Consider the following 27,225-nt stretch of genomic DNA (forward strand, 5'->3'; position numbering starts at 1 on the left):
TGAGAAGCAAGAGGTCATTTTTTCTGCTTTCCCAGCCTTAAAATTAATAAGAAGTTGGGAGCTTCATGGCTGAAAGGAGGCCAGAGGACAGCCAAAAGTCAGCCAAGACGGAGGAACACAAAGTTCTGCAACATCAGATGGAGAACAGCTGCACCGGTATTGAGAAAACACGCAACGCAGACACAAACAAATACTGTAACTTGTGCTTCATGGAGTCAGAGACCGCTCCAAATAATAAGTAATAGTCACCTACTTGTTACTGCAGCTGCTGCAATGGAACAGTGCAGGTCTAATGATTAAAGCAGCCTTTTCTTAGGACTGGATATGCTCTCGTCCCATCAGATGTCAGGCCAAAGCAACGGTGAGGTTTACCACCAGGTGGGACAGTTCACACTACACCTCAATATCTCCAGTGCGACACCGCAGACGTGAATCATCGCGCGTCCAGCGCATGCTATGAGACTCTGAGAGAAGCAAAGGGACTGAAAATCAAGCGGTGCATTGCAACACGCAAGGCAACTGTCCCCCGCTTCTCGCACTCATAAATCAACACCCTAACAATCGATAGAGAGCGCCGTGAAATCTATTCACCCCCATTTCCTCTGTCTTTAGCGGTGTTAATGAATTTTAAATCACAAACTGCCACCACTGTCTGCTCAAATCACATTACTGTTGATCTAGGGCTACCAAAGATTCTCTACATTTTCACACGCTGCTTGCGCCAATACAGGCAAGCTGAATATACAGGTCTTGAGCTCAACTGACAGTGATTTTATGGCCGTTTATCTACAGTAGGTATGATAGCAGTGTAGTGTTTGCCATCAGGCCGGGAGTCAATAATTACCCTGATTCTGAAGGCAAACACTATCTCACTGTGTCACTCTTTGTTTATTTTTTGTATCAGCGCAGGTTTTTGTGCAGGCTGTGCTGCAAATGCATGTCGAGACAATGCAGAGGGAAGAAACTAAATAGAGCATGGGAAAAAAAAAATATGTTGGGCCTCATTAGGCCCTCCCACAGAGAGTTGGACAGCCCATCCATGTCCTGCTCTATCATAACCAGTCCAGAGTTCACCTACCGCTTACTTTATCCTGTCTTCCTGTCAAACTATCTACTATCCTTTCCACTGTTGCGGTTTTCTCTGGAAGTCCCTTTCCTGGATATATGAGGAATACTGATTGTGGAAGGCGAATGCCATGTGGAGTAGCTGCCTGCTCTGAACTCACACAATCTACAGCATTCACCTCTCAACACCCGCTTGCCCTTAACAGGAGTTCAACCAGAAGAATGGCAAGCAGCTCAGAAAGCAGGTGTGTCTTGACTTCAGTGGAGGGGCCTGATCTCACTTTGTTCCCCTCTACAATACCAAGCCAATAAGAGGTGGAACAGATCGAGAGGAAGCAGCTTTAACTGTACACTTTTATACAGTCAGCACAGTCACAGGAATTGGTGTCATATGTGTTTATGTATTTAACATGATTCAGTCAGAGGTGATTCATGTTCAACTTTGAACTGTAAATCTGTGCGTTGTCATTTCTGAGAACACTGCTACTGCAATGTCCTTAATCATTCCTACATTTATGATCAGAAGTTTTATGACCAGATTGAACAAAACTGTGAAGACACAATGCTGCTGCTGAACTCTACAAGCTCAGAGGATCTGTTGGGTAACAGTAGCAGTGACCCTGGACTGGACAATGTGGAACAGGTTCTAGTCCCAATACTAGATTCACTAATTCTGGTGCTGGGAGTTAGCGGACACACCATAGTGATAGTAATCTTATGTAAGCGATGGAGGAGAGGGGTGGGACGTATTGGACAGTCTCCCCAAAACTCTGTGATGGGTATGGGGACAGACATCCTGCTTCTGGCCCTGAGCATTTCAGACCTGCTTTTGCTCTCCATGCTTCCCTTCCACACAGCTGCTATAGCCATGCAGCACTGGCCGTTTGGTGACTTCATGTGTCGTCTGCTGGGCTTCCTGGGATCAGCCTGCTCTTCAACCAGCATCTTTACTCTGGCCACACTAGCTGTGTGTCGCTATCTGACTGTGGTGAAGCCTGCCAGAGCATATTCCCTTCTCTCTACTCGCCGAGTCTCTGTAGCTGCCATACTGGTCTGGGTCCCAGCCTGCTGCCTTGCTGTTCCACAGCTAGTCTTTCGCTCTGTAGGAACCCCACAAAAAGCCCTTGACAGGCTTGCATGCTTTGCTTTCCAGACCCACCGTGACCAGCTGATCTATGGACTGTCTCATTTCTTTGTGGCCTTCTTTCTACCACTAGTTACCATAGCAGTGGCATATGGCAGCATCTACATGTTCCTATGGAGGAGTCGGCACGCTGGAAGAGCCCCCCAGGTGGAGCGTTACCAAAGCAAAGTGACCCAAACGTCGGCTATGCTGGTGCTGGCTTTTACCCTGTGCTGGCTGCCGTCCTACGGCATGACGCTGGCCTTACTGGCGGATAAAGGCACAGGAGCCACTGGAGCCTCACCACGTTATGGCCCCTTTGCTGTGTTTGCACGCTTTATGGCAACCTCCTCTACAGTGATGAACCCTATTCTCTATGTGCTGATGTCTGAAAAGTTCAGGCAGGACCTACTGAGGCTGTTCAAGAGGGACGGACAAAGAGACAGCAGGGATGTGGCTATGGCTGCTGCCTGACAGTATTACTACGAGTAACTAACTTGACATAACGTGACTATTTTATTTGCGCACAGCGAGGAACTGCTGGCAACTGGGATCGACAAAAAAATACAAGCTAAAAAACTTGATCAAAGACTACAGATAAACTGGACGTCAGCGTTGCCTTCATGACCAAAGTCAACTCAAGAGCTCTCACAGCAACAGTCAGCATCATTGCTTTGAACAACAGTTGCTCTTGAATTGAGCAGGAACTTTGCTCTGGGATTTGTTGCTTTACATGCACAGCGGGAATATCACGCATTCCTTGTAAAAGAGATTAAAGTAAAACATTAACGGTGCACCCGTGTTCTGTTGTGCTGAGATAAGGTGAATGAAAGTCTATCTGTCTCTCAGCCTGATTGTATTGCTTCTCACTCTGTTCTAAAAAATGCTTTTCCTTTGTTTCTACTTTGGCTACATCTACAGAATAAATATGAGTATTTTGGGGAAACGCCAGCAGAGTTCTTCTCCAGGAAGATTTCTTATCAGGGAGTCTTATGACTGGACAAATGACAGGAGCCATAAACCTTGGGTGGGGTAGGGTGGGAGGTTTAGGCCAGATCGCCATGTCATGTTAGTTACTTGGACAGAGCACAAAGCATTAAGAAAACTAACTTAAGAAGCGGGAAAACTCACTCTCTACTACAGTCTTGCGGTCAGACCCGTCATCACTGATCTGCTGGATGTTGCCAAAATGAATATCACTGAAGAAGATACGGTTAGCTCCTTTGCCTCCTCCTCCTCTGTAATCAAAAGTGAGTGCGATGACGTTCTTCATGTGCTCAGGGTCCTCGAATGGTTTTATGGGGGCATTCAGGTTGTTTTCGTCGGACAGGTGAACGCTCTTCAGTATGGTGCGCTCCGAGTAGAGAAGGTAGCCATCGTAGTCGCGGCAGGTGCGGCCGTCTTCAGCCAGCATGCCATGGGCGCAGGCACACGTACGCTGTCCTTTGCCACGGTAAAGGCAAAGCTGCTGACATCCGCCATTGTTTTCCTTGCACACATTTGTTCCTGTAAAGCAAACAAAATGCAATTAAATATACATTTGAATTATAATATATTTTCACCTGACTCTTATTATACTTTTACTAATTTTATAGAATATATGTAGCGGCATGTGAAGGCAGACGATGCAGCGCAGCCAAGCAATGATGTCATCGAGAACAGACTTTCCAGCATTTCCTGTGTTTGCTATCTCAGCTTTGCTGTCTGCAGATAGCTCTCAAAAGTATGTCACAAAAAAATGTAGTTTATCAAACAGTTTCTGATGTGTAAACTCCAAGTAAGCAGTGCGCTATTTTGTCCCAGGTCTTTGTTCCAACAAGCTTCTCAGCTATCACGAGAAACCCGTGCACAGTGCACTCATACATGCCCAGAGATGCCTGGCCAATCCATCAGTGAAATTTGCCCCTTTAGTGATGCTGGGGATTTTTCTGTGGTGGTAACACTGTGTGGACTGTGACTGATCAACGCTTTAGTGTAAACCTTATGGATTTGTAAGTATTTATGTATTTGCACTGTTGCAAAAACTACTTTTGCACATTAATCTAGAAGTTTTGACATTTTAAGAAACAAAAACACGATTTTGTTCACTTTTCTGTTCAGATTTAATGTTAATGTATTCATTATTGCACATTTTTAATTTAGGAAATTAAAACTTAATAGGGAAAATTTACTCTCCACTGCTGTATATTAAATAATAATAATGCATATGTGTTCTAAGGTGATAAGCTCAGGGTTCACACAGCGCTACATGCTTCATCTATAACTTTGTGTTTCCACTTCAGGGCTTAGATGACGTCAGCTAAGCATGAATTTCCAAGCACTGCGTCCTGTTTGCAAGGACAGCCAGTCATAAGAAAATCTGGGTTTTAGAAAGAAGAAGCTTAAGGATACAGGAGCTAAAATAACAAGTTTCAAAGATATGATAAACTGAGGTGCTCCATAAAAACCTTTAAAGAGTAAATAAGGAGTGTTTTGAAATGCGATTCATGCAAAGCTATTCCAGGGAGTGCCAGAATAAAAATGGGGAGCTGTAAATGAGCGTACCAGGTCACCTTTAAAGCACACTTTGCTTACCTTTCTGCCTAGCCCTGTTGAAAACCTTGATGTCTTTGAGCTGGACCCCAATACCAGTCCTCAGTGACACAGAGTCTGTGGCATTGTCCTTGCTGCCTCTCTTTATGGAGCCATTAGCATGCGTCCTGGTTGACACCAGACAGATTATCAGCATTAAACACAAGCTGATGTTTGCTGCTATAAATATATATATTTATAAATAAACATTAGGACTGTGGGTGAATACCATTCGCAAAAAGAGGGATAAGACTGAGTAGGAATGTTGTATCTGACCTGTCACTCCAATAGATGTAGCTCTCAAACACAGACACAGAGAACATGTCCATGTTGTTGTTGCCCAACACCACTTCCCTGTTTTCTCCAGTCTCCAGGTTGATGCGCTCAATCTTATCAGTCCTGGCATCGCACCAGTACAGCATACCATCCTACATTCCCACATTAAGTAATGTTAGGCCCACTCTCTGTGCTGCAAGTCAGCGATATAAATGTAAAAAATTATCTGTTGCGGTGTACCTCATAGTCGATGGAGATGCCATTGGGCCAGCTGATACTGACGTTGACGAGGATGGCTCGCTCAGATCCATCCAGGCGAGAGCGTTCGATGCGGGGATACTGGCCCCACTCTGTCCAGAACAGGTAGCTGCTCGCACCAAAGCACGCAAAGACAGAAAACCAAATACCGCAGTAATCAATACTGAGATAAATCACAGAAGGAGAAGCTAAAGTAGGAACCTGGCACAGTGTCCTTTGTTCTCACCCTTTCTCAGGATGGACAGTGATGGCACGAGGTTTGTCCAAGCCCTGCGAGATCACCACATAGCGGAAGGAACCATTCAGCCTGGCCACCTCAATCACATCGAAGCCTTGATCTGTCCAATAGATGTTTCCTGTGGAGGATGAAGGAGAAACAATTTCCTAATTTTTAAACCGCATTGACCTGGAAATAATACTTTTTTTCTCTCTGTTTTTGCATCTACTTTCTGTTTTCTCACTTAGTGCAACAGGTCCACACTTTTGCTTTTAACAGTGACAGGCAGTATGTGCAAGCATGATAAATGTGCAGAGAGGAAAAGCAAAACACTCTTTATCAGTATGTCTAACTGTCATTATCTAAATTTAGGACGCATGAGCCGGGACGCAGTTTCTCTCACCAGCAATCCAGTCCACAGCGATGCCCTCTACCCTGCCGATGCCATTAGTGACCACGTCCTCTCTCCAGGTTTGGTCTCTCTTGGCCCGGCTGATAGTGCTCAGGCCCATGTCTACCCAGTAGATCGTGTCATTGTCTGTGGGAACAAGTAAAACACAGAGTTGGACTAAAAAAGGAAGCTAGTAGCTTTAACAAATATTTTATGGAGCAGTGAATTCAGCTACACGAAATATGCGAGAATTTCTTACCAGCATGAAAATCTATGCCCACTGCTAGGGAGGTGCCCGACACTGGTACAAGGGCATCGGACTTATCTGATGGGTCCAAGGGAATACCCCGTATGCCCTCGTGCACCGAGTACAGCAAGAAAGAGCCGACACCTAAAGCAAACAAATAAAATATTCATTTTTGAGCGTGGCATCACTTCACATTCATCGCTTCATATATCCAGGATTGTCTAAAATCAGGCATAAGACATGGGTATGGGAGCATCATACCCTCACAAGACTGCTGCCCTCTGCGCAGGCTGTATCCTGCAGTGCACATGCAGGATCTGGTGGTCGGGGATGTGGGGAGACACAGCTGAGAACAGTCTCCGTTGTTATTACTGCAAAGATTGGTGCCTGGAAACACAAAAGCAAAGAGCAAATAAAACAAATCAAAGACTAGTAACAGAGGCATAAACAGATGTGCTTTAGATACACACATAAGCTCTGGGCTACATGCAGTCTGCACAGCAGATCTTAAATGAAACAAGGACATATCTTCTTCCTATTTTTTTTGCAGAGCAATTTCACAAAGCAAAAAAGACTGAAAAAGCACCAAACTCTGCACCTTTCTGCACAGTTTCATCATAAATTTTCATGTGCATCATGGGAGAAGTGCTGTTCCTCAGGACTTTCCAGTTTCCACCGTCCTTCTTGTCACAGGTTCCTATCTGGTCAGTTCCCTGGTCAGCCCACCACAACTTGTCTCCTACAGGACACAGCGCATATGAGGGTGATCAGCGTTCTCCATTAAAACCTGATCTCGCACTACAAGAACCGTGTTAACTGGAGCAATTTTCAATGCAACACAGTCAGATAAGAGTAGTATCACACAAGATGAATATTGCAGTTTTAATGCACTCTGGATACCTACCCATGATGGCCAGAGCAGTAGCCTTGGTCAGCTTGCCCTTGGCCCCTTCAAGCACCTCAAGACCAGAGCCGTCCAGTTTACAGCGGTTGATGGTGCTGTTTCCCGAGCTGATCCAATAAAGCCGCTCAGCTTTAAAGTCGATGGAGAGGCCTGAAAAAAAAAAAAAAAGTAAAAGTAAAAAGACAGCTCTTGTTGTAATCATCTGCCCTGTCACTAGGAGGTGCTGTCACTTATACAGTCAAAGAAAAGAGCTGCTAACTCACCAACAGGGCCTTTCTGGTTGGTGAAGACGACGCTGCGGTTGGTGCCATCTGTGTTGGCCATGCTGATGTTGTCCCCATCTGTCCAGTACAGCTTCCTGATGGAGGCGCGCACAGAGAATCCACAAAGATATGATACGCAACAGGAAGAGAGAGGGAGAGAAATTTTACTACATCACTATTAAACTTGTTGAACCAACCGTGGTAATACGCCACTGAAAACCATAAAGCCTATAGGTACAGAACTGCACGTGAGCTTATTTGGACTTTTCTAAAACGCAATCTGCCGTTTTCATTTCAAAGCCAAAATCGCATCAACAGACTGTGATGACGATGAGTGCGGCAGAAATAAAGCTGGCAAAAACCTGACAAATAAGAAACTATATTACAGTGCGTTTAGTTCAGCAGTTAATTAATGTCCCGATCAACCGCTGACAGCTTTAATCTCCCACACCAGATGCACTCACATAAATGACTGCTTCTCAAACTGTCATGAGGAAATGCACATATGCAGAGTATAGAGGGTAACATGTATATACGTGTGTGTGCCACTTTGTTTGGACCGCACATTTTCTATGCTCATTCACTTTCTGTTAAATCCAGCCAGAGCCACCACGCCCTTCCTTTGTTTGTTAACTATACTTAAATAAAGCCTCTGAAGCATATAACCCCTATATTGTCATGTTTGTGTACACACGCACACACATATCCGTCCCAACTCTTTGCCCCGCCTCAACTTTCTTTGACCCCACCCACCTTTGGTGGGGTCAGCGTGTTTGTGTGCCAGAAAAAGGGGAGAGCTCACAGATCTCACATCTGCTTCTCATTTTCTCTCACGCCAACAATGCTCAGATCGGAAACATTCCTCCTCTTAAGGAGGCTAAAGCCTTTCACAGAGAGGAAGGAGTACAGTGGAAGTAATGCACACAGAGGCAGAGACTTGTCTTAAGAAAATATCTTTTCTTCATTGACCTAAAACACACAAAAGCCCACATATTCCGGCAGATCAAAACTGAGTATATGAATACAGATGGACTCTTTATTCTCTGATGGACTGAGAAAAGACTGAGGCCAGGTTCATGTTTGGAGCTGGCAAAAAAAGAAAAACGTTTGCAAGGCAAGACAGGAATGGACAGGATGTAAGATAAACACAGAGAAGAAAGTGATGAGAAACAGAAAAAGTCACACAAAGCAACAGAGACACTTGCTGTAAATTATTTATACTCTGAGCACAGAAACTTTTGAAACAGAAACAGAAAAAAAAAAGACAGAGAGAGGAGAGAGGCGGCATGAAGGGAGAAGGATTGGAACCACTTCCTGAGTGACAAAACACTCCGAGGTCAGGAACAGAATTACTGTGAGCGCACACAGAGGGGAACCTGCCAGACAGACTTGGTATGATTGTTTGTGTGTGTCTTTGTGCAGACTTCTGCTTGTATCTGTTGCAAGTTATAGGTGAAGCCAGGAGGGTGTCTGTGAGCAATTTCTGAAAGCTTCAGTGTGGCGACACATGACAGCTTTATAGTATGAGTGTGTGTGTGCATTTGTGAGCGAGACCAACCCCAGTACTGGATGGAGCACTAGACAGTGGGGTTTGTCTAAGCCCTGGATGACAGCATTTTTGAAGGAGCCGTCCAGTCTGGCAACATTAATCTGCTTCTTGTTGGCATCATAACTGGTCCAGAACAGGTTCCTGGACACCCAGTCGACAGCCAGACCATGAGTATTGGGCAAATCTGATGAAAGATGAAGAACACGAACAAAATCTTATTAATCCGCCTTTTTTTAAAAAAAAACAACGTAAACCCTTTTTTAATACTACTGTACAGTACTGGAAGGCATCCCGAATTTCCTAGTGATTTCAAATAGATGTTTTCTAACCTATGGACACTGCATTTGTTGGCTAACAGGACAACTGATGACACATTTTATCACCTGAATCTTTTATTGTTTCCAGCTAACTTGTTTTTTTTTTTTAAAGACAGAGTTAGCTGGCATAGATCATCCACCAAAACGTGCCCACTCAGGTTATTACTTCAGGCAAAAGATCGCCATTCCCCAAGCTAATGAGTTTTGTTGTGTAGAGCCCTTGTACATAACAGCATCTGCATACTAGGAATCTAGAAGTGAGAGAAGCATTAATTTTTAACTACTGGATAAAAATCTTGGTGCAGTTTGATAAAATTACCCTGCTAGATTTTTTCTTAAAGTAAGGCTCTAAATAATGAGCCTTTTAATTATGTTCTATAATGTGTCGCATTGCCTCCATCATACCAGCAGAAACCACAGTTTCAACTCCAGTGCCATTGATGAACGCCCTCTTGATGGTCTGAGTACGGACATCTGACCAGTAGATACGCTGCTCCAGAGCATCATAGTCCACCACAGTCACGTTGTCGATATCCGGCACAGTGAAGGAGATGATATAGTTGTAATACGGGTTGTCGATGTCTACTCCTCTGATCTCGATCTGCCGAGCGTACAGCAAGAACTGGCGAGACTCTGCGGGAGACACAAGATGTTGACATGGACCCTTGGTATTCAATGTGAGTAATCGGGAGTTAAATGTAGCTTCAAGTCAAATGCACGAGTACACACTAATGCATGAGTCAGAGCTGCGGATAGATGGTTACAGCATGGATCAGTACATCCACGCATTATTCCTGCCACTTGAACAAACAGTTGATCCAATTGCATCTTTCGACTAATGATTGTGTCTGGCTGGCTAACTCAATAGCACAGCCTGAGTAGAGCGAGCGAATTCAATCAGTGAAGATACATTGCAATTGCACTGGTCTCAACAGTCAAGTATCATTTAACTGTGTGCGGCTTAAATGATAGACAGCAAAGGAGGGAAAGAGAGCCGGTGAGGGCAGAGTAATGACAGCGCCGGGCTGTATTGGCCATCCCAGAGCCGGTGGTGGAAGCTGGGGGATGTGTCTGATGCTTGCATCAGACAGAATGGGGCTCTCCATTCCATTACCGCCGAAGATAATAGAAAGTGCTGCCTTGAATACTAAACTCACACACTGAATAAACAGGCCAGCTTTCACTATTTTACAGACGGACACCTCAATACGCTCCAAAGCTGTCACAGCAAAAAGACCTCAAAGTAAAAAAATGTTGTTGTTTTTTTTAAAAGTCTGTTTAATCCTCTCTCTTTTTCTCCTAGAGAAAAATAAGATAAATTATAGATAAACAATTCTGCAAGGACAGGGATTAGACAGTAACATTCAAGCTAAAACAAGAAAAGAACAGGACTGCGTGGAGGCTAAGAAAGACTCAACGAGTCTATTTTCCACAGTGGTTGCATTTGTGTTCGTGAGCTCAGCCTTACCGTAACACGTGCGTTTGTCAGGGCCCAGCTTCATGAGGTGAGGACAAGCACAGGAGAACATCTGATTGAAGTTGATGAGGCACAGGTGAGAGCAGGGCTCTTTGCCATCTTTAGCTGCACACGGATTAGGAGCTACGGAGGCATGAGCACAGAAAAGGTTTTATTTTAAAAGTATGAAAGTCAATGAAATGTTTTAATGTGTGGTTAAAATCTAATGTAATTATACTTCCTAATGGTCAAGAAAATTCAGCATAGTGTAAAACTTCTTTTCCCCGTGAATTCTGCAAGTCACTTTGCAGCCCCCCCTCCCAAAATCAGCTCCGCCCTAGCATGGTGTTCCTGTCTAATTACTGTTCTGACAGTTTTATCGATGCCTTCTCTCTTCGGTGTTGTCGGTCTCGTCACGTGCCTTAGGCTTTCATTATAAGCAGATGGAGGTCAGAGAGGTCTCAGAACGGCCAACTATAAATGACTGCAGATGGAAATACTGACTGTAGTGGTCTTGACTTACACAAACTTTCTTGTGGGGTGATTCAGTTTATAACTGTCAGCAACTCAAAATGTACAAGTAATAACTTTAAAGGCAGAAACTTGTAGATCATTTCAGATTGTAATCTTTCCATATATTGATTATAATGGTGGTGCATACATGAGTGTGTGTCTGTTTCCTACCCTGTGGTTGTCTGGATGGATGGTACACTTGAAGGTCAAAGGGTTGCGTATTGGTTCTCTGCACCACTGTGACATTGCTCCCGGTCCACTTGTTTGCCTTGGCCAGCGTGTTGGTCCTCCAGTCTGTCCAGTAAACTTCTCCACCGTACATGGTGACAGCAAACGGATGCGACAGATACTCGTGGCCCCTCAGAACTTCAATTAGTCCAGAACCATCATACTTGGCTGAATAGATGGCATCAGACCTGCATAAAGCACAAGTTTTAGTTATGTTTCTGAGTATTACTGAACATTTATGTGCAAATATTTTCATTTTTTTCCCCTCTGTACAACCTGGCATCAATCCACAGGATGCGACGCTCTAAATAATCCACAGTGAGTCCATTTGGCCAGCCTCCATTGCCCGTTTCCTTATGGATAGTCTTCCTGCCTTCTCCACTCATGGATGCAGCTTCAATCCTTGGCAAACTGGCATCCCAGTCTGTCCAGAAGAGAATCCTAAAGAACCATAACACGAAATGAAACAGTCAGCAAGGTTTATAACTGAAAAAGCTCCGTAGTTACAGCCAAAACAATTAGAGCCAGTGTAACGTGATGGTAACGTGTTCTCCTTGATATGAGGGGGAGGCGGAATAAACAGCTGTTACCCATCCCGGGGGTCAAGAGCAATAGCTCGGGGGTGCTCCACCTCCCCCGCCAGTAGCGTGGTCCTCATGGTTCCATCCAACTTGGCCACCTCTATCTGATCCAGGTTGCTTTCCACCCAGTAAATGTTTCCCGCTATCCAGTCGACTGCCAGACCCTCTGGTGTCGCCAGCCCGTACTGGATTACCACATCAAAGCTGGTTAAAGCTACAAGAAGAGAAAAAAAATCAGGGCATATGTTCAAACATCATATTTCATCTCACTACTCAATAAAATAAACACTCCTCTGGGGTGCTTACATTTTTTAAATTCACACAGTATCTCAACATGTAGCATTAAAGGCTGCGATGGCTGGGATTTGCTGACGACTACATTTCTAATCTAACTGCTAATCCAGTTTTAGTTTGACAAATTATGTAAATGCAGTAGAGCTGTTTGGATAAGAAGTTAACTCTGCGATTTTCTTTAATCAAATGGTAAATACAGTAGTATTGTTCAGCATGGGTGGTGATGCTACAATTGCAGAAAAGGTCTCAAATGTGTGGTGTCACAAAGAGACACATTTTCCAGCCCCTTTCTAACCCTTTCATTTTCCGTTGGGCTCCTAATCAGGGTCTAATTACACGAGTCATTATCCTCTCTGCCACAATGAAAGCATACACATACTGCTGCATATAGCCTATGGACTGTGTAAGTAAACATGAGACACAACAAGCAAATAAACATACAGTAAGATGCACAATATAAGTGGAGAAGACTTGTGCACATAATTTCCTCATTATTGCTGCTGCAGCCATGATGACGCCTTGCTTGCCTGATGCAGCAGGTCTTGACTGACCGGTCTGACCTTATGTGATGAAGTATCTGATGTTCTGTTACCCAGAAGCCACAGCTCCAGCAGCATAGCTGTACACACTCTACAGTCTATCCTGCTTTTAAGCACAGAAAAGGGGCCCTGCATTCCAATGTGTTCTTTTCAACTCAATAAAATCCTAGAAAACCTAATCAATGCACTGCAATTGGAACGCCAATTTCCAGATGTTTTCAGCTGCAAATAGAATTGTTTTTCACTGATGAAGATCGTGCATTCTGGCATGAAACTTAGCGGACCCTCGGTTGTCAAAACAAACCAAAGAGATGGTGCTTTTAGGTCTTTTAGGCATAAAAACCTGTTACAGTACAAGGCTTCACCTCCATTCTCAGACAGCTTCCCACGATAGATCTTATCCTCCACGACGTCAGTCCAATAGAGGGCACTTTGGTTCAGATGGAAGTCCAGGGCTATGGTGTTTCTGAGCCCAGGAACTAACACGCTGAACTCTCCCTTATTCAAATCAATGCGGCGGATCTCATGGCGGTTGGAGAAAATGATAAAGGGTTTGAAAGGATCTGTGGAAAGAGGGGGAAAAAAACAATATCCTAAAATATGGAGCTAACCAGATCATAAAGGGTTAAAACTTTTGCTTGGTCACCGTTGATTGGTACTCAAAACGCTCCAAAATGGCTCTGCTGTGCAGCATGGAAAACCCTGCAGCCCTGTTCCTCTGCAGTGTGTGGCTTGACCAGCAAAGGAGGGGGTATGAAAGTGGCTCTAATCCCTGGTAATTAAAACTCAGTGTAAATAAGACAGGAGTTATCTGTACCTAACAGGCAGCCATACGGGCAGCAGGATGAATGACAGGGTGCTGGTGGCTAGTCTCTAAGACCTGGCAGTGAGAGGCAGCATCATAAATCTGTGTCCTCGTTGCTGCAGGGAGATAACTACATTCTTTATGTGGATTACAAAATTCAAAGTTGATATAAAGTGATTAAGTATTTTCTGTCTTTCCCAAATTGCACTTTTAATGACTTTAATAAAAATTTTAAAAACACATCAGCTCTTTAGTTTTTTCTTTGACATTTAATAATCACTTTTTCATCAACTAAAACTGATAGTCAGAAAACACTAGCTAGGTTTTCTTCATGAATCTTTTTACATGTCATATACTCTCATTAAAACGATGTAATATGTTCCCCTTTCCTGTCTCCAGTGTACTGTCTATTGTCCAAAAAGAATACCATATTCTGGCGATATGCATCCTCTCCAACCACAGTTTCCTGCTTGGCTTGCCTCTCCTTTCCTTCATCCCGAAACCAAACCACCCTTCGATTCTGCTGTTTTGGCAGTGATGAGGTATAGTAAGGGTCACTTCTCGAGCTTTCTCCCCCTCCTGTGTAACTCAATTCTATACAGACACACACACACACACACATCTGCTCACTTCCCTAAATCCGCCTTTTGTTTCCATGATCCCTTACCCGTGCTCTTGCAATTCTCCTTGTCAGGCTCCAGTTCCCAGCCATCGTAGCACGAACATATGACACTGAACTTGTTCTGCTCGCAGCGTTGACTGCACTTCAGGTGTTTAGCACAGAAGCTCTGGATCTGACAAGTCTTGTTGTCAGCCCCCAACTCCATGCCCAGAGGACAGGAACAAATGACCCCCTCTCCGGGAGCCACTGTGCAGTTATGGCTGCACTCGCCGTTGTCCAGTGAACACAAGTCTGTAGATAAAAGGAACAGATGTACTTAACCGTTGATTTATTTTAGCGATCATTTTAAATGCAGGCCTTCACTTGCTGCGTTGCGTTCCCTGCAATGAGACATAGCCTGGGTGGTGTTGTTCCTTACCACAGAGTTTCTCATCAGAACCATCTGGGCAGTCGTCAGCTCCGTCGCAAAGTTTCTCCGCAGGCAGGCAGATGGTGGAGTCGTTGGCACACACATGGTGAGAGAGCTTACACACCAGTGCCTCACAGTTGTCCTCATCTGAGTTGTCCTCACAATCGCTGTCGCCATCACAAACCCAGGCTTTGCTGATGCAGCGTGCTACAGACAGAAGGCAGGGTTATTTCACGAGCAACCTCCGTCAGAACGTTGCATAAAATGTCATTAAAAGCAGAATGAAATTGGTCGGTGCATTTTAAGAAGTGTGGATTCCTCACCGGAGTCCCTGCAGCCAAACTTGACAGCTGGATCACACATGTGCGTGACACCCTCACAGTTCTTCTCATCGCTCATGTCCATGCAGTCAGTGTCCCCATCACAGCGCCAGCGCAAGGGGATGCACAGGCCATCCATCCGACACTGAAACTCATCTGTATGACAACCTCCAGGCGGGCGAGTGGCTGAAAAAAACAAAACAAACCAAAAAACAAGACATCAAAAAGACATCACTCGAAAGTGACGCCGTTTTGCGACATCTCTCGCATTAGGACACGCAGCCTTGAGCAAAAACAATGTGCGACTTCAAAAGACTGAGAACTAAAACTAATGAGGTGCCCGTTAGAAATTAGCACGCAGAAGGACAGATTTGACAGAAAAGCTTTAAGCGTGAATTCAGAAGGTCACTGTTTTCTACACATCAGCAGGCAAAATATATTTGATTTATTTCGCTGCTTTTAAGACAAGTTACTTATAAGTATAAGTAGGTATATCTGAATTATTGGGTGTCAAAGGTTGTACCTAACAGACAGAGTGACTTACGGACACAAAATCCATTGAATCTACTAAACAAAAGAAAGAGATTAAATAAAGAAATTAATGCGGAACCATCCGTGACACTAGCAGCTACCTGTGTTTCATAAACACCAGCTTGAACATGAGCTTGAATATTTAACATAAATTTGACTTCTGTAAACTCGTTCAGTCTTGTTTGTTTCAACTAAGAAACACTGCAAAATATCCAACCTATACTATCAGCCAGTAGCCTTCGTAGGGGCTCTGTAGCGTAGTGGCTAACAAGCGAAACCTCCACGGTTTGGTCCCGGGAGGAGACTCAAATCCCTTTGGAAGGACCATGCGGCGTAAAAACTCTGCCAAATCAAACATGTGGAGCTACCCGCTGTGACGACGCCTTGTCAATAAGAGAGCAGCCGAAAGTAGCTTCTATGATAAGCCAGTAGCCCCTAACTTTTAGTGCACAATGTCTTTTTCCCCTTTCCTCACAACTTTTATTACCAGTACTCCTTCTTAGCCATCCTTCAACTAAAGCTTATATTATTAAATATGAATACTAATTATAAAGTACATAAATGCAAATTATTTGTCAGGGGAAATCAATTATCATTTTTATGGGTACAACAGAAGTTGGTAATAGAATGCAGTCTGTTCCATCAGCTGCAGGTCCTTTTATTGTATTATTTTATTTCTGTATAGTACAAATGTCACATTTGGTTCGATAGCTACTTTTTAAATCATGTTTGTTTTTTGTTCCTTCCAAGTGCAATACACCATAAAACTTTGCTAAGTACTGTGTCAGATTTCCCTGCCTGATATTTAACCGACTTCAAGTGTCTGAATAACATCACATAACATCCTTGGGAGTGCTGCGTGAACAGAAACATGAAGTTCAGAAAAGAGATGAAACAAACCTCTTCAAGTTCAAGGCAAAACTTGTTCGCACAAGTGTAGCAAGGCTTTATCTAAACAGAAAATTTGACTCTTAACACACTGATTTTTTTAAAGGATATTTTAACACACTGCTTTTTCTAGTTAAAGGTGCATTCGATTGGAAAGCAATATTCTGCAGCAGTGGAAACGTTTCAAGAGACAATATGGAGGTTAGATACAGACCCTGATTGGTGCAGTTTGCATGGGTCTCGTCACTGTAGTCTCCGCAGTCATTGTCTCCATCACAGGTCCAGTAATCTGGGATGCAGCGGCCGCTGTTACACTTGAACTGAGCGCTGGAGCAGGAGTGACTACAACCTGCCTCGTCACTGTTGTCCCCGCAGTCGTTATCTGGAAAACAAATGCAGTGAAGCAACGCTAACTTACTCACTTTGTGAGGCATGCAGTGCCTCAAAGACGATAGACAGACAGGTGGATAGATAGATAGATATCATCTTTTCTCAATTACGACAGAGAAAATTAAAAAAAAACTTAACACAAATTAAATTGAACATCAAAGATGAGAGTCAAAGTAATCACAGAAGCTGCATAGATCAGACCATGCACCATGAGAGAATGTACCCAGCGCTGATACATTGAGCTTGGAAGCAGAGCATTCTGAGCACTTTTGAGACAACCTAATACATAATGTTCAGTATTTGTTAAACAATTTGACTATGTAGTCATCTGGAAAATAACATTTATTCTTTAGTTAAGGTTTCCAGTAATTCCTCAAAAAGTACACTTTGATTATTTAATGTATTTGTTTTAATGAACAGTTTACTTAGTATTAAATTTGTGCACAATGGACTAATCAATGCTAGCAGTTTTGGTCTCAGCCTGTGGCCATGTTCAATGAGCAGAAAAGCAGCCCTAACTGTTTCTAATCCTGCCTGGTCAGTCCTAAAGCGAGGCTAGCATCAAGGCTTTTGTGGTGCATGTTGATCTATGCACTAACCGGTCAGGTTTGGACAATTCAACTCATCAGAGCCGTCCTCACAATCCTTTTCTGAAAGACAGAACCAATGGAAGACAGCAGATTGGGCTAATAGCACAACACGTGACAACAAAACCAAATGCACACACACACACACACACACATGCGCACACAGACACGCACATACAAACGCAAAAGATGATGAAAAGAGGAGCGTATGCCAAAATAAGGCTGGTGGCCAAACATGCACAGATAACTGGAACAAAGACAAACAACGAGTTGCTACTGTACGTCGACATAAAAGACGTGCAGACGAGATAATAAAGAAGAGAAACTGACCATTATCACAGCGCCAGTTAATGTTGATGCAGCGCCCATTGTTGCAGGTAAACTGAGTGAGGGGGAAACAGGTGGGGTAGGCTGTGGACAGAGAAAGACTTTTAGATATAAAGGGCTAGCTCACGTGGCGCTCATATGGCAAAACAATTTGTACAATGAGCTGTCGGGTGGAAATTAAGTTGACTAACCGCAGGAAGCGGGCTCATCTGATCGATCACCACAGTCATCGTCCAGGTCACATGTCCAGGAGATGGGGATGCAGCGCCCGCTAGCACACGAGTACTGATTGGGCGGGCAGGTTCGGGCTAAAAACACAAAATAGCAGAGTTCAAAATAGAAAAAAACCTCAGAAACGACCCAAAATAAATTAGTCTTTGTCTACCTGAACAGGTGGTGTTGGACTCATCCTCGTCATTCCCGCAGTCATTATCCCCGTCACACAGCCAGCGCAGAGGGATGCAGCGGTTGTTCTTGCACTTAAATCTGTCTGCGGAGCAAGTGTGCTGGTCTGGAGAGGGGGGAAAAAAGGGCGCACTGAAGGGCGAGGGAGAAACAGGAATACAAGAAGCCGTGTGTGGAGATGGGGAATGGAAAGGTGAGAAAGTTCGGAGATGTGAGGTGAAAACGAATACAAGAGAGGGCAGATATTCCAGCTGGTTTGGACGGGGTTTTTTGTTTTGTCTGGAAGGGAAACCTGTCTGCACTTTTGACCACAGGCAGAAAGACAGACGGAGAGACGGACGGAGAGCATTTCCCGAGCCGCAGAAATCGTGTACCCGCATATACACGGGCATTCACACACACAAACTCTCGCCCACTCAATTCAAAATCTCTCATTTCATTCTGGCTCCACTACAAATTCAGGACACCATCTGACTCAGTAGCAAAAGGAGGGGCAGCTGTTTTGTTTGCGTGTACGGGCAGTAACTCACAACACAGTTCAAGAGCCTCATCGCTGTTGTCCAGACAGTCGTTGTCTCCGTCGCACTTCCAGCGCTCTTGGATGCAACGGTTGTTCTTACAGGCAAACTCTCCAGGCTGGCACTGAGGAGGAGGTACATAAGAGGGGTTTGCTGTAGAAGAGAAGAAGGAGGTTAAAGACAATGTGGGGGTAAAAACAAAACAAAAAAAACCCAAAGGTCATGAAGGACATAAAAGCAGCAGGAGTTTGCAACGAATTCTGAAAATTTTCCACAGAAGGGAAAAATGCGTGGTTTTGTGAAAAAGCACAATTACATGAACATTCATGAAATCCATCAGTCAAATCCCACCCATAACAGGCTGAGGCTGAGCTGACTGGTGCTTGCATAACAATCAAGAAAACCAGAAGGGAACCACTTGTACAAAGACTGTAATCTCTGTTTTTTTTGCAAAACAACAAGAACACCTTGAAGACGACGCTTCACAAAGGCAGTGTTTTTTGCACAGTTTGCACTGGATTGCATTACAGTATGTAGATGTTGCGTGCTCTTGTAGCCTGCTCTTGTCTGTCTGCATTTGTTCAAAAATTTTAGGACTAACAGTTTTAGAAAACATACAGTCAGACTGCTTGACTCATCTTGTCTGACATGCAAGAAGCTTAACCTTGTGGGTAATGGAGCAAAACTGGTGCCATTAGAAACACCCTGCAGACGCACACAAGCACGTACAAAGAGTTCATGCACAAACCTCTGCAGCTGGTGTTGTCAGTTTTGTCTAGTACTTGGTCTTCTGCACAGGCACACTGCCTCCCTCCTGGTATGGCCAGACAGAGACTGTGGCAGCCTCCATTGTTTACGCGACATGCATTAGAACCTGTAGATGAATGGGCACTTATGAGATGCTGTCTCTGTGGACAATAATACTTTTTAAGTTAGCATGTTTGAATGGATGTTATGTATAACGCTTTTCCCAGTACCTTGCTGCTGCTGAGCGTCATACATTCGAATTTCAAAGATGGGAGGTCGCTCGTTGCGCAGTAGAGTGGCAGTGCCTGTGGTGGTGTCCAACTTGTAAATGCTACCACTGCGGTACTCGTTCCAGAACAAAAAGTGTTTATAGTGGCACAGACCAAAGGCGTGGTTCAGCTCCTGACCTTCATACACCGTCTGGTGATGTGAGAAGTGAGGCAAGACTGTAAAGCATGTTTTTATAATGAACCACTACTGCATATATATGGTCAGTTAGGTAACAGATGGGGTTGTTGGTCAGTTTCAGCTGCTTTGGTGTTAATGAAATTAATAACAGTTACAGTAGAGGAGAAGAAGGTTTGCTGTGTCTCCCAGGACAGTCTCAAGAACATGGAGGAGATTCCAGGAGACGGCCTTTAACCTATCAGCTGGACTGGTGTCAATAGGATGAGCACTGCCAGAACTACGATATGACCTCCAGCAGGCCACTGGTCTAAATGTTAGCACGTCTAACCATCACAGACAATGAGAGACAGACTCATAGTGGGCCGTATGGAGCCTGATTAGCATTTGCCATATAATTCCAGAATTGGCAGGTCCACAACTGCCACCCTGTGCTTTTCACAGATGACGGCATGACCTGTTTGATAATGGCTCAGTGATGGTATAGGGTGGCACCCTGACTGCAGTTAGGCATCAGGATGAAATCCTTGGACCCACTGTCAGGCCCTACACTGGTGCAGTGGGTCCTGGGTTCCTTCTGGTGCTTGAAAATGCCCGCGCTCATGTGACAAGAGTTGACTGGCCCCCACATTCACCTCTCCTAAAATCAGTCGAACACCCTTAGGACATTATGTTTCAGTCCACCCAACGGCATCAGTATAGATATCCAGCATGATTTTTTTCCCCTTTAATTTTTTTGAGCAGTGTAGTTCAAAACTTGCTCGTATTACTTCATGGTGATGATAAAGTATGATGCAATGACTGGTGTTTTTTACTAGTTATTACATGGGTTAAGTAACATACTGTATAAGTGTCTAGGCAATCGCAATATAAAAATGCACATTGACTGGCACTTGTTTCACTAATGTGTGTGTGTGTGTGTGTGTGTGTGTGTCTGTGTCTGTGTGCGTGCATAATATTTAGATTCCATTCCAGTTTCTGCATTATAAAAACAGCACCAATAGCACCACAGCTCAGTGAAATCAAAATATCAGTTCAGACACAAGGAGAAACCAGTGTTAACAAAACTCAAGGCCACATTGTTTGTACTACACAGTGATAGACCACCCACATTATTCCACTGCTTTAAAGCGCATTCCTTATTAGTGCATTGACACCCGTTTTTAAATCCTGTCTGAAGTTGCCAGACTCCAGTAAAACAGTTCTAACCTTCAATTCTAAAACCATTTTAATTCTGACCTTGCGTCCGGAACTGTTAAGGTAGACCATCTCTATGCGGTCGTAGTAGGCATCCACCCAGTAGAGGATTCCCTGGGGGATGTCCAGGCTCAGGCCGTTGGGCCACAGCACTGTTTTACTAGTCAGAAACACATTTCTGTTTGAGCCATCCATCCACGCCCGCTCGATCTTTCCACGCTTGCTTTCCTTAGGATCCTCTTCCCAATCTGTCCAATACATCCACCTGAGGAATAACAAGGGAACTGTTATGGGTACAAGTGATAGCAAGACAGGAAAAGGTGAATATTATTGGTGCATCTTGAAGAATCTCTTGGGATTAACAAAAGCAGTGACATTTTATCTAGCTGTCCTAAAGCACCCAGTACTCATCAAACCAACCGGTGGGGAATGCTCAGCAGTGTTTCTCAGCTGATACGCCCACAGGCATGTTTGTCATCAGGTACTCTAGGTCCTGTCAACCACTGATGTCTACACTATTGTATGACATTAGAAACGTCCCTTCTTGCCATAATATGACTGGCATTAACAGTGGCATTCTATAGTTCCTTTGCCTTTTCCTCTTTCTAGTGGTTTCTGCTAGTTTCTCCTCCTCCTTGCTGAGCCTGATTGATTACAGGCATTAGTAGAAGTGAGTGCCTTTCCCCAGGGAAGTGTGTGGACACACATCACCCTGTCACTAGCAATCCAATGTGTGTGCGTGTCTTTGCGTGGGTTTATGAGCATGTATTTCTCAGGAAAGAGCACAGGAGGTCTTATCAATAAGACACATCCATGTACACCATTATAAAGAATTATTTGAAAGAGCAATATGGCTGCATGCAAATGAAATGGCGCTAATGGAGCTAATATACAAAATGCTCCATCTGTTTTAGTAAATAAGGTGTGATAGGTGTAATCAGAAAGGACTCTCCAATTCGAGGGGAAAATGGTCAGCAGCACTGAGTGAAAAATGATCAAAGGGCTTCGGCTGGATGATACAAAGATACTGCTAACAAGGAAAAGCAACAGAAATCTCTGATGCAACAGACAAGATAAAAGCAAACAAAGAGAGCAGACAGAAATGTTGCTTTGGTTTTACTGAGAGGTGAGCAGCAGGGTGGGTATTTTTTTACTTGAGTCATCAGACAGACAACCAGATGTAACGATCACCTATTATTATTATTATCTCTTATCTGCTTTCACTTGTACCTTATTACCATAATTTCCTCTACCTGCTCTTTACTGATATCTGTTCTCTCTGCACTCTATTCCTCCCTTCATCTCTTTATCCATATTACCCATGAAGGGGATCCACTACAATGGCACGAGGGTGAGTCATTTTCCCTTCAATCAGTGTTTTCCGGGTCCGTGAAGCCTTTTCCAGTCGAGCCACACTGATAGTTTTCTTGGGCCCGTCATCCGTCCAGTACAAGTTGTCAGCCATCCAGTCCACAGCTATACCCTCCACCGTGTGGATCGCTGAGACAAACACAAACAGTGGCTGTGAAGTTTTTCTACACAGCATAAAGCATATCACATGCTTTATAAGTAAGGTACTGAAAGAGGCTGTAGTTGCTATTTGTTATAAACGGGACTGAAAATAAGAGTCATATTGTAAAGCACTTTTTTATCTCAAATAGTTTTAAGCCAGATCAACAAAAACAGTCTTTTACAATATGGCTACAAATTCTTTTTTAAGAAATGCATTTTTTAGATTATTATGGAAAATCACTAAACTAGCTCATAATCTTGGCATGTCGTTTTGGTCTCTCCAATCAGCTGCTGTTGCCGTACCTTCCTTCAGAATGGTATCCCTCTCCGTTCCATCAATCTTCTGGCGCCCAATCATGTAGCTGGTGGCGTCAGCAAAGTAAATGAACTCGGTCTCGGCGTGAAAATCCAGCGCTCTCGGGTTCATTAGATTTTCGATCGGGATCATGTACTCATCTGGCACCTTAGCATTCATGTCCATGCCTCTGATGACCCCCGGGCGACCTTTACCATAGACCAGGAAGAGCTCGTGCTCTGGTTCTGTGGCAAAACAAGGGAATAAAGGTAAAACACTTCAACTTAGACCATCATTTACTGTTCTTTATTTTATTTTTTTTAAAGGAATCAAAATTAGAGGTCAACTCATATGCTGACACAGTTATTTCTGAATAATTTATATGGATTATCAATGTTAAAAAAAATGCAAGTTCAACAAAAGCCCAAAAATGAAAATTAAGTGATTTTTAATGAGATAGCGAAAGAAGAGGATGGGTGCCCTTTGGGTCAATCAATATTGCCATTTTCAAGGACGTTCTTTTCTCAGTACGCAGATCAATATAAAGCTGTTATTGGTGGATAGTAAAACACTTCTCGGAATAAGCTGAATCACACTGACAGCTTTGTGGAGCGGCCAGCAAAGAGCCAGCAATGCTGTTAAAATACATAAAACAGATGCTGGAGCTCAGTGCCGGCGTTACTTTCAGAAAACTCAACTCTGCAAATAACTTGAGAACAGAAAGACTGCATATGCAGGACAGCAGAAGAGATCATTTCATACATCGATAAATGACTTGTACAACTTGGTTCGCAGATCATTTGATATAGAGTCACTGAGGTAGAAGGAGAGAGTTGTGTTTAGACTCAATCAGTGAGATAGCAGGATTAAATCTACAGGAGAATGAACACAGACAGACAGCAACTGCTCGAGACATCTGTTAATCTGGTGACTTCAAACTGAATCTACATAGATCCGAGCCAAGGCAACAGTTTAGACCAAAATACACTTAAAGCAGCTCTTCTCATAGAAAGGCCTTTATAATACCTTCTCATAGGGCTCTTAAAAATGGCATTTCTACATGTAAATATCTTATGCACGACACAATTCAACAAACTTGTTTTTTTAGCAAACTTTCAAATTACTTGAGCTATGCCCCCATACACCCACTGGGAAGTTCAGGAGCCCACTGCTACAGTAAATGTTCGACACACATATAACTTTTGATGAATGTGTTGATTTACAATCGCTGGAGCTCAGTCACCATTCATTCCCACTCACTTTTGCAAGATTTGCCATCGCTACCCAAGCTAAATCCAGAGCGACAGCGGCAAGTCCGCGTCTTTTGGCCATTCCCCAACAGACAGATGTCGGAGCAGCCTCCAGCCTTCCCAAACTGGTCCTCCTCGCATGCGTGGCTGCGCACTAGAAGCCAAGAAAGAGGGAAAAAATGAGTCTCATAATAAAAATATCCACCTAGGAATGATGTATATGTGCGGGCATGTCTACCTGGGGGCTGCCGTCTCTGGTGGTAGACGTGCAGAGCTCCTCCCTTGTCCACCCTGGTCACCACCTGGTAGTCTGTGCTGTTGAAGCGGTTCACCCTGATCACACTGGTCTTGGGCTGCATGTTAGCGTTGTCTGAGTTGGTGGCGTAGAGATAGTTTTCAAATACAGTCAGCCCATACAGATGCTCAATCTAAAAACAACACAAATCAGAGGGAGAGGAAAGCACAAAAAACGCTTTATTTTTTTCAGTATTTCATGTGTTTCGTCTCTTGTTGTTAAACTTACATGTACAAATACTGATACAAAATAAGTTTTCCATAAACAAAGCCTCTCTGACTAATAGTCTTTACAAAAAAATAGACCTACAAGCGCTTTATTAGTCTGCAGAGACTGTAAAAAATCATCTAAGCCCTCGTGACGTCCACGCAGAAACACTTTAGTATTGCCTTTGTGTGTAACCTCATAAAAAGGGGTTTAACTTTCATAAATTTGAACAAATAAATGCAATCCAAGAGCTGTTTTTTTAGTAGTGCACTCCCCTGCATCGCCAATATACAACAATGGATCTGTCACTCCTTGCTTTGTGACATTTTCCTTGAGCGAGTCTTTTCTTTTCTCTGTATGGGGACAATTTGGTAGCTATTATTTTCCTCATTCCATGGCAACTTACCACCAAAACAAAATCGTTTTCTCCTCTTTGTGATCTTCTTTGGTGACATTTCCGATGGTTTGATTTTTAAAAAACTCTTTTACCATTAAACAGATGTTGTGTTGCTATGTCACCTTTAGTTGAATAAACCATGCGCACATGTGTAGAACAGTGGTCAAGCTGTTTGAGGTGCCCCGATATACAATTTTAAAAAGCCAAAAAGTAGAATTTCCCGTGGTCAGCATGGTGCAAAGTGTGACCGAGACCGAAAATAGTCCAGAGCTCTCAAACATGATGAGTGCTCACGCAGCACTTGCCTTTAGCTGACAAAGTCAGCAGGAAATACAAAAACACCGGAACAACACGAAATCTGACATGGAACTGAGGCCTATCATTGTGGATATCAGACACACTGATAAACACAAACTACCTTAAAGATTACATTTACATACTTCTCCCTATCATAATCTGGATTCAGGCAACAATTAACAATAGTGCATTAGGTCACCTTAGCTTCCAGATGTAGACAACACAAACCAGACTGACGGACTGTGTGTGTGATCTCAACGTTATTACTTTTTACACAGCTTGCACCTTTAAGAGAGTGTGTGCTAAGTCTCAGCAAACACATACACCGACTTGGTAAAACAGCCCTGACTCAGCACCATCCATAACCACGGTTCTTTTTATCCTGTAAGGGAAGGATGTGCATGTACTAATGGTCTATCACAGGTGCGCACACACACATATATAACAAGAGGTGGCAGTTTATGTGCGTGTGTGTGTGTGCATGTCTGTGCCCTTAGGTTCAGTGAGTAAATGAAAGCTGTTACTTCCCCCACAGATCACAGTAAAAGCCATGGTAACAGGTTTAAGAGCCAATGTGCTTCAACAGCGCAGCAACATCAACAGCCTCAATATTGGACACGATTAATCAGCTTATTTAATGAAAAGCCAAATGTCCACCATCTTCTCCCTGCTAATCACTCACTGGCTAAGAACGCATTAAAGGCGCACACTGGGGTAACATATCGTGTACAGAGCTCCAGAGCATGTTAAACAGCATTATGGGGAATTTCTTACAGCTAAAGAGAGATAATAATGAGATTATTTTCTTACCAGCAGTCCCTGAATGATGGTGTGCCGGTTCTTGCCTTCATAGTCCACCACCTCAATATAGTCTAGATAGGCATCAGCCCAGTACACCAGCCTGCTGACAAGGTCCAGCGTGATGCCATGGGGGAAGACGATCTTACTGTCCACCAACTTGGTGCGGTTCTGGCCATCCATGTCACAGCGCTCCACCTTGGGGATCTGTCCGTAGTCTGTGAAGAACACCTTCCTATAGAAAGAAGTGAGAAGAAATGGACTGATAGCAGGGGTGTTTTCATGATTTTTCTGAATGGAGTACAAGGGGGGCACAGGGGGCACCAAAGATGCAAATTGGTCTGCAAAGCACAGTTTTCAAGGTTATATGCAGCCCTGTGTCATATTGCAGATTTAATATGTAAACATAATCTTGTAATAGATACTTTTTAAAGTAGAAAAAAGTATTCTGACTTTTTCAGTAACTAAAAATTATAGTTCACAGATATCTATATCTCTTTAATGTTGCAGCTGTTTATATTAATGACATATATATAGCTGAGTAGCTTGATCTATAGGCAGTAATTACACTTGAAATGCAGAGTATATGGAAATACTTGAATTTTTTTTATTTATCTAACATTTATTTATACAGGTAATCCCACACAGACTTGATGTCTCATTTACAAGCAAGACGTCACCTGTAAATGAACTACAAGTACATAAAGCCTGAGAAAGTAGTTGAGTAAATGTACTCAGTTACATTCCTACTGGTCCTGTCTGTGCTCTCTGTTGGGTACTGTAAGATTAACAGCACTCTAGTCCAGTGGCTTTTTGGGTGGGAGTAGGGTGGGGGGGTGCCAGGGAGACCAAACATATTTCAGGAGGTGTCGGGAGCACCTTATAGCCCGCTCCCAGAGATGCCGCTGATTGACAGATTTTCACTTCTGGTTGGACAAAATACTGAAAACTTTATTTTGGGCTTTTTGATGGATATTTGAGATCTGATAACATTTTTCCTTCCAAAACCAGTTTGTTAGACTATAAGTTTTCATTGTTGCCAGAGCAGAAATATAAAAAAATAAAATAAAATTACTTGTTTATGACATCAAATCATCAAATCCTGCTCACAGTCCCTGTAAACGTGTTAACAAACAGCGTCTACTGTGAAAAACATGTGTTACACAAGCGAGCTGTGAGTCCTTCTCTAAAGTAGACCTCTCAAAATCCTTTCATAACAGAAAAATGAAGC

The 27,225-nt window shown here is 43.4% G+C and overlaps 2 protein-coding genes across 6 annotated transcripts in view; one reads left to right on the forward strand and one right to left on the reverse strand.

The window, feature by feature from the left end:
- lrp1aa (low density lipoprotein receptor-related protein 1Aa) overlaps nt 1-27,225 on the reverse strand; it is a 102,757-nt gene that overhangs the window by 22,099 nt on the left and 53,433 nt on the right. For 3 of the 5 annotated variants that reach the window (XM_085160781.1, XM_085160780.1, XM_085160783.1), the window contains exons 8-42: nt 26,007-26,229; nt 24,239-24,428; nt 24,011-24,154; nt 22,759-22,995; nt 22,263-22,443; nt 20,986-21,208; nt 19,572-19,761; nt 19,343-19,468; nt 18,607-18,747; nt 18,057-18,182; nt 17,863-17,979; nt 17,675-17,755; nt 17,357-17,407; nt 16,582-16,749; nt 14,952-15,134; nt 14,638-14,835; nt 14,265-14,510; nt 13,158-13,355; nt 11,969-12,173; nt 11,655-11,819; nt 11,322-11,566; nt 10,650-10,781; nt 9,587-9,814; nt 8,874-9,048; nt 7,316-7,410; nt 7,053-7,202; nt 6,747-6,887; nt 6,410-6,535; nt 6,161-6,292; nt 5,914-6,048; nt 5,520-5,649; nt 5,276-5,402; nt 5,036-5,187; nt 4,763-4,887; nt 3,320-3,694 (exon numbers count right to left, since the gene is read on the reverse strand). In XM_085160781.1, the coding sequence (XP_085016907.1) occupies nt 3,320-3,694; nt 4,763-4,887; nt 5,036-5,187; nt 5,276-5,402; nt 5,520-5,649; nt 5,914-6,048; nt 6,161-6,292; nt 6,410-6,535; nt 6,747-6,887; nt 7,053-7,202; nt 7,316-7,410; nt 8,874-9,048; nt 9,587-9,814; nt 10,650-10,781; nt 11,322-11,566; nt 11,655-11,819; nt 11,969-12,173; nt 13,158-13,355; nt 14,265-14,510; nt 14,638-14,835; nt 14,952-15,134; nt 16,582-16,749; nt 17,357-17,407; nt 17,675-17,755; nt 17,863-17,979; nt 18,057-18,182; nt 18,607-18,747; nt 19,343-19,468; nt 19,572-19,761; nt 20,986-21,208; nt 22,263-22,443; nt 22,759-22,995; nt 24,011-24,154; nt 24,239-24,428; nt 26,007-26,229 (5,861 nt within the window). The remainder of the gene's footprint in view (nt 1-3,319; nt 3,695-4,762; nt 4,888-5,035; nt 5,188-5,275; nt 5,403-5,519; nt 5,650-5,913; nt 6,049-6,160; nt 6,293-6,409; nt 6,536-6,746; nt 6,888-7,052; nt 7,203-7,315; nt 7,411-8,873; nt 9,049-9,586; nt 9,815-10,649; nt 10,782-11,321; nt 11,567-11,654; nt 11,820-11,968; nt 12,174-13,157; nt 13,356-14,264; nt 14,511-14,637; nt 14,836-14,951; nt 15,135-16,581; nt 16,750-17,356; nt 17,408-17,674; nt 17,756-17,862; nt 17,980-18,056; nt 18,183-18,606; nt 18,748-19,342; nt 19,469-19,571; nt 19,762-20,985; nt 21,209-22,262; nt 22,444-22,758; nt 22,996-24,010; nt 24,155-24,238; nt 24,429-26,006; nt 26,230-27,225) is intronic. The other 2 variants (XM_085160784.1, XM_085160782.1) reach the window with 1 other exon arrangement.
- On the forward strand, nt 962-6,730 carry LOC146518659 (galanin receptor type 3-like). The gene has a single exon (XM_085160821.1). It carries the CDS (start codon nt 1,628-1,630, stop codon nt 2,660-2,662), a length of 1,035 nt encoding a protein of 344 aa, XP_085016947.1. The 5' UTR covers nt 962-1,627; the 3' UTR covers nt 2,663-6,730.

This window comes from Neolamprologus multifasciatus, chromosome 5 (genome assembly GCF_963576455.1).
Source record: "Neolamprologus multifasciatus chromosome 5, fNeoMul1.2, whole genome shotgun sequence".
Classification (NCBI taxonomy): Eukaryota; Metazoa; Chordata; class Actinopteri; order Cichliformes; family Cichlidae; genus Neolamprologus; species Neolamprologus multifasciatus.

Bases quoted from the DNA above. Each gene is read 5' to 3' on its own strand.
- LOC146518659 (XM_085160821.1), top strand. From the start codon at position 1,628: ATGCTGCTGCTGAACTCTACAAGCTCAGAGGATCTGTTGGGTAACAGT.